General features: G+C 36.2%; 1 protein-coding gene across 1 annotated transcript; it reads left to right on the top strand.

Moving 5' to 3' along the window:
* The first annotated feature begins 294 nt into the window (after positions 1-294).
* On the top strand, positions 295-4,007 carry LOC113448762 (vomeronasal type-2 receptor 26-like). Its single transcript, XM_087916184.1, has 4 exons — positions 295-1,065; positions 1,350-1,577; positions 2,286-2,412; positions 3,103-4,007. Exons 1-4 carry the CDS (start codon positions 295-297, stop codon positions 4,005-4,007), a joined length of 2,031 nt encoding a protein of 676 aa, XP_087772310.1.
* The last annotated feature ends 2,038 nt before the right edge of the window (positions 4,008-6,045 follow it).

Raw genomic sequence — 6,045 nt, forward strand, 5'->3', positions numbered from 1 at the left:
AACACACACTTACCAAATAGGTTGTTACACCGGTTAAATCCTACCCATGTATAAATTCATCCTCAAGTGATGGGAATGAAGGGGTAACTTTGCCCATTACCATCTCTTTGCCAAACATATGGATTGCTTACACTGCTGTTCCTATCTTCTTGAGCCCCTGATGAAAAGAATTGAAGAAATATATAAGGCATACATTCCAATCATAACAAATCAACTCCCATTTTATTGCAGCTTGCCTATGGCTCATTTGCTCCCAAGAAGCATGGAACAAAGATGGCTGCTTCCTTTTATCACATGGCTCCCAATGAAATTCTTCAGACTTTGGGAATTATCCATTTGTTGAAGCATTTTGGATGGACCTGGGTTGGCCTTTTAATTCTGAATGATGACAGTGGAGACAATTTCATTGAGGCTCTGGACCCACTTCTTTCTGAGAACAAGATCTGCTCTGCTTTTATGGAGAGAATTCCCAAACAAGCATTTTTTTCTATGTTTCATGGTTCTGTGGTGGGTAGGATAAATGTTTATTTGCGGGAAACTAAAATCAATACATTCGTCTTCTATGGCGAAAGCTTCACAGCAATGCTTATGTTTCTCTTCCTCAAATATACGTACATGATCCTTGGAAAAGTCTGGATTCTGACAGCTCAAATGGATTTAACATTAACTAGTCTGCATCAACCTTCTGATTTGCAATTGTTCAATGGAGCTATTTCCTTTGGTATTCACTCCAATGAAGTTCCAGGCTTTGACAAATTTCTTTGGGCCCTCAAACCATTCCAGACCCAACGAGATAGTTTATTGAAAGAGTTCTGGGAGCAAGGCTTTGATTGTGTCTTTTCAGAGAATAATAAACCAGTGGAAGGAGATGAAGCATGTACTGGGAGGGAAGATTTAAAAAATCTTCCTAGACATTTATTTGAAATGACTGGTCACAGTTACAGTATCTACAATGCAGTCTATGCTGTAGCGCATGCTGTTCATGAGATGAATGCACTTAAGTCTAAACTCAAAAGAGTAACAAAAATTAGAATGGATGAGCTTCAAAATCAAAGCACCTGGAAGGTAATAACTTATGAAGCAAAACCTTTATTGGCAGAAGTAGATTAGTATTATATAAAAGCATACTGAGCTTCTTACTCTTTTCAAAGGAGGCAGTGGTGGAAATGGACTTATTCACTTCTGCAAAGAGGTTGGTGTTGAATGTTGATACCAGGGGTGGGATTCTACCTGATCAGTCTGGTTCTATAGAACTGGTTGTTATGATTCTGTGCAGTTCGGAGAACTGGCAAATCGCTCCACTGGCTGGCCCCACTCCACCCATTTTTACTTTTTTTGTTTAAATTTAGCTTCACTGGTTTCTCCAAGGTCTTTCGTTCAATAATTCATTTGGAGAAACTGTGTCCATCAATCAACATGGAGAAGTGCTTTCTGGATTTGATATTACAAAAGTGATCATGTTTCCAAACAACTCCTACCACAAAGTGAAAATCGGAAAGCTGGATCCCAAAACACTTGCAGGAAATGAATTTGTCATTCATGAAGATTTAATTGTTTGGCACAAAGATTTTAAGCAGGTATGGATTTTGAGGTATTTTATTGTTTTGGATGGAAGATTGGGAGATCAGAGATGGGTTTAATTGTATAGCCTTTCATCTGCTTTAATCACTTAAAATTAACCATTCTGAACTTAAAGTATGACTATTCTTTCCTGCTCTGAGGGAATTATAATTGGTAAATAACAAGGATTTTGGAGGGGGGAGGGAATGGGGAACATTACTATTATCCTGGACACAAGTAAACTATAAAATAATATTGAGGAATAAAAAGTTTGAGAATCAGTGAGATGACAAAAGATTCTAGCCTCATTGGGGTTGATACAGCAAAACATCAGACTTCATTATATGAACAATAGTGTAAAAATGAGACCAGGATGAAAGTTTAATCCATAGAGCTGGAACTCAGAGATATGCTTAATGTGGTGATTTATTTATTGGTTTTTTTTCTTGTACTAAGCTAAGTAATAAGTATCATATCACTTATTAATTAATTTAAATAATTTAAACCACATTTTCATTTCCTTCATTTGATCCTGAGAGGGGAAAAGAAGGAATAATTTGGATGTAACCATATGCAATATTTAGGAAGTATTGTAGAGATTTCCAAGTGTGGCATTTTATTTCATGATCTTAGGACCTCTATTACTCTATTTGTTCAGGTAGATTAGAGGATGACTGTTCAGTATTATTCAAGTCTTCAGTGCTGAATTCCTGGTTTATCAACAGGTTTTGCCCCGTTCAGTGTGTAATGATCTCTGTCCTGCTGGCTATCAGAAGAAAAAGAAAGAAGGCAAGAAATTTTGCTGCTATGATTGTGATCCATGTTCTGCTGGGAAGATGTCAAATATGTCAGGTAAATTATTCTCAGGTTTACTCTTCTTTGCTCTACTCTACCTTATTCAACTTTACCTTTTTCCACTCTACCATACTCTACTCTTCTCTACTCTATCTACTCTACTCTACCTTATTCAACTTTACCTTATTCTACTCTACCATATTCTACTCTACTCTACTCTACTCTACTCTGCCTTATTCAACTTTACCTTATTCCATTCTACTCCACCCTATCTGTTCAACTGTATTGTGTGATATATTAGAGTTTTTCACTGCTTAATTGACCAGATGGTAAATTAATTTTATTTAAATGTATACCCAATTTCTCTATTTCATTTATTCCAATCCACATGTTGAAAGACTTTACAAAGAATACACATACTGTAAAATTGGATAAAACTAGAGTAAAAAGCTTTAAAGTAATTCCTAAAATGAAGAAAAAAAATGTCCGATACAGGCACTGGATTGCCTCATGCTCATAAAACTTCTCTTATCTCAGGGATTCAGGACTTTGCTTGGGTTACAGAGGAGCTGGGAGAGATAAATTTGGATAAGAGAGATACAGAACATAGGAGGCCCTTTGCAGAGGATGAAGGTTAGGATAATGCTTCTATTAAGGCCTATTTTGTGATGCTAAGGATGGGGAGGAACAAGTATGTCTTTGTTTCTAATGCATCCACAGAGGTTATAGTATGTCTCTTATTTACAGACACAATTGCCTGTTCTGAATGTCCAGAAGATCAATTTCCAAGTAAGGACAAAGTTCGATGCATCCACAAATCAATAATATTTCTAACTTTTGAAGAACCTTTAGGGATCAGCTTAGTTGTGATTACTACTTTATTTTCAATCATTACCATGTTAATACTTGGAATATTTATCAAGTATAAAGACACTCCTGTTGTTAAAGCTAACAACAAGGACCTCACCTACACTCTCCTAATCTCCCTTCTGCTTTGCTTCCTCTGCTCTTTTCTTTTCCTTGGAAAAGCTTCACAACTGATTTGCATCCTCAGACAAACTGTCTTTGGGGTTATCTTCTCAGTGGCCATTTCTTCAGTATTGGCCAAAACCATCATGGTCATTGCAGCATTCATGGCCACCAAACCAGGATCCAGCATGAGGAAATGGTTGGGGAAAAGACTGTCCATCTTAATTATTTTCTTTTGCTCCTTCATTCAAGCAGCCATTTGTCTGATGTGGATGATCACTTCTCCCCCCTTTCCAGAACTTAACATGAGATCCATGACTGAAGAGATTATCTCAGAATGTAATGAAGGGTCTGTTGTGATGTTTTACCTTGTCTTGGGCTATATGGGGTTTCTGTCTCTGGTCAGCTTCATCGTGGCTTTCCTGGCTAGGAACCTGCCAGGCACATTCAATGAAGCCAAGTTCATCACTTTTAGCATGTTGATGTTTTGCAGTGTTTGGTTGTCTTTTGTTCCAACGTATTTGAGCACCAAGGGAAAGTATATGGTAGCTGTGGAGATCTTCTCCATCTTAACTTCTAGTGTTGGGTTATTGGGATGTATCTTTTTTCCCAAATGCTACATTATTTTACTGAGGCCTGAGCTGAACAGCAAAGAACAACTTGTGAAGAAAAAGCATTTTTGATTATTAAATTATGGGTTAGCAATAGCAATAGCACTTAGACTTATATACCATTTTACAGTGCTTTACAGCTATCTCTAAGCAGTTTACAGAGTTAGCATATTGCCCCCAACAATCTGGGCCCTCATTTTACTGACCTTGGAAAGATGAAAGGCCAAGTCTACTTGAGCCTGGTGAGATTTGAACTGCCAAATTGCACTCAGCCAGCAGTCAGAAGGAGTAGCCTGCAGTACTTCATTCTAACCACCACACCACCATGGATTGATGTATTGAATAAGTAATCCTCTTCTATGAATAAAATGGGACATGTTTATTGGTTCTGCCAATTTTATTGATATTGTATATCCTTGGCATATATAACAGTATATCAAATTCTTATGAATGGATATGGAAAATAAAATCTTTCATTGTTTCATGAGTGACTTTGCTTTTAATGAAGTATTTTATTTTAGTTCTGATTATTTACAGGATGCATTTACTGAAAAGAATAATTAGGTCTTCTTTAAAAGAGATCTGCTGTTTGTTAATGGTTAACCATGATCAAACTTCTGAGTAATGTTGTTTGGACTTATTTAAAATCAAGCAACAAAGGGAAATAAACCTAGATTCTACTTGAAGTAATTGAGTTAAAAGGATATCAGAATCAATAAAGGAGTATATTTGTAGCTCAGGTGTGATATGTAAAATTGCATATTAAGGATTATGCCTGTGAAAATAAGAAAACATCAGTAACGTCATATTTATGTTATCAATGGCTTATGGCAATATTACTGGAATATTAAGTAATGATTATATAAATGTTTTATTAATCCCCAAAACAAGGTTGTTTTGCCCTTTGTAACATGTTGAATTTCTGGCAGGTCACCAACCTGGCAGTACACACTGTTTAATGTGTTATTATATGATAAAATTAAGAAATGCTGATGTTAATACCAGTATCCTAGAATAGATAATCTGCCAAACAGGGTATAGCATATGCCATAAGAGATCAAGTTTTCTGAAAATGAGATATATGAGTGGGTGGTGGTTACTGGAAAAGTACCCAGTAAGTGGGAAACAGGATAAGGTGATGTTAACACAATCTTGTATGCAGAAGTGTATAAAAATCTCCAACATGTCTGGGGGGGGAGGGGGTCTCCTATCTTTCTCCTTTGAGGGAGAAGGGGTCCTAGCCTTTGCAAATGCTAAATAAAGAAGCTCTTTATCGTTCCTGGTCTCCTGTCGCTTTTTTGATTATTATCACATCACATTTGAAATGAGGGCTCCTTGATGCCCTCTGAGCTTGGTTGTTTTCTTGGAGACATTGCTAGTGCACTGATGATGTTCCTTGGTTTGGGTAATGAAATGTCTGCAAGAACGAAAGAAAAAAATCCAAGCTTTGTTATTTCCTAAAATATTTCATTCTTCTAGGAGGCATGGGTGTTAATTTTCTACAAAGGGAAAGTAGCATGAATGTTAGCTCAAGTCCTTAGAGAAAAGCTGTGACAGGTTTTCAAGAGGAAAAAAAAAACCAGATAGCTAAGAGAATGGTCCACCAGGATATGCAAATATTGCCCATGGACTGATCTTGTACATCATATCAATATTTGTATAAAAGAATAAGGAACCCCTAGAGTATATGATTCCTTTATGTGCTACCTCCATGAAAAGCCAAAAAAAAAAAAAAAAAACCAGTTGTCTCCAAAGATGTAACATATAGAATAGAATAGAATAGAATAGAATAGAATAGAATAGAATAGAATAGAATAGAATACTTTATTGGCCAAGTGTGATTTGACACAAGGGATTTGTCTTGGTGTAAATACTCTCAGTATACATAAAGAAAAGGTACATTAATTAAGAATCAAGAATCATAACGTACAACATTTAATGATAGTCATAGGGTACAATCAACAATCAAATCATACTAGGAAACAGTCAATATAAATCATAAAGATACAAGCAACAAAGTTACAGTCCTACAATCACAGTGGGAGGGGATGGGTGATAAGGAGTGATGAGAAGATTAACAGTAATAGTAATGTACACTTTGTAAATAGTT

This window comes from Pseudonaja textilis, chromosome Z (genome assembly GCF_049901715.1).
Source record: "Pseudonaja textilis isolate UNSWEBS1 chromosome Z, rPseTex1.2, whole genome shotgun sequence".
NCBI lineage: Eukaryota > Metazoa > Chordata > Lepidosauria > Squamata > Elapidae > Pseudonaja > Pseudonaja textilis.

Excerpts from the sequence above, each read along its gene's own strand:
- LOC113448762 (XM_087916184.1), top strand. The coding sequence starts at position 295 with ATGGCTCCCAATGAAATTCTTCAGACTTTGGGAATTATCCATTTGTTG. Across the intron at positions 1,066-1,349 it reads AAAATCAAAGCACCTGGAAG|CTTCACTGGTTTCTCCAAGG; the intron begins GTAATAACTTAT and ends GTTTAAATTTAG. Across the intron at positions 2,413-3,102 it reads GAAGATGTCAAATATGTCAG|ACACAATTGCCTGTTCTGAA; the intron begins GTAAATTATTCT and ends TCTTATTTACAG.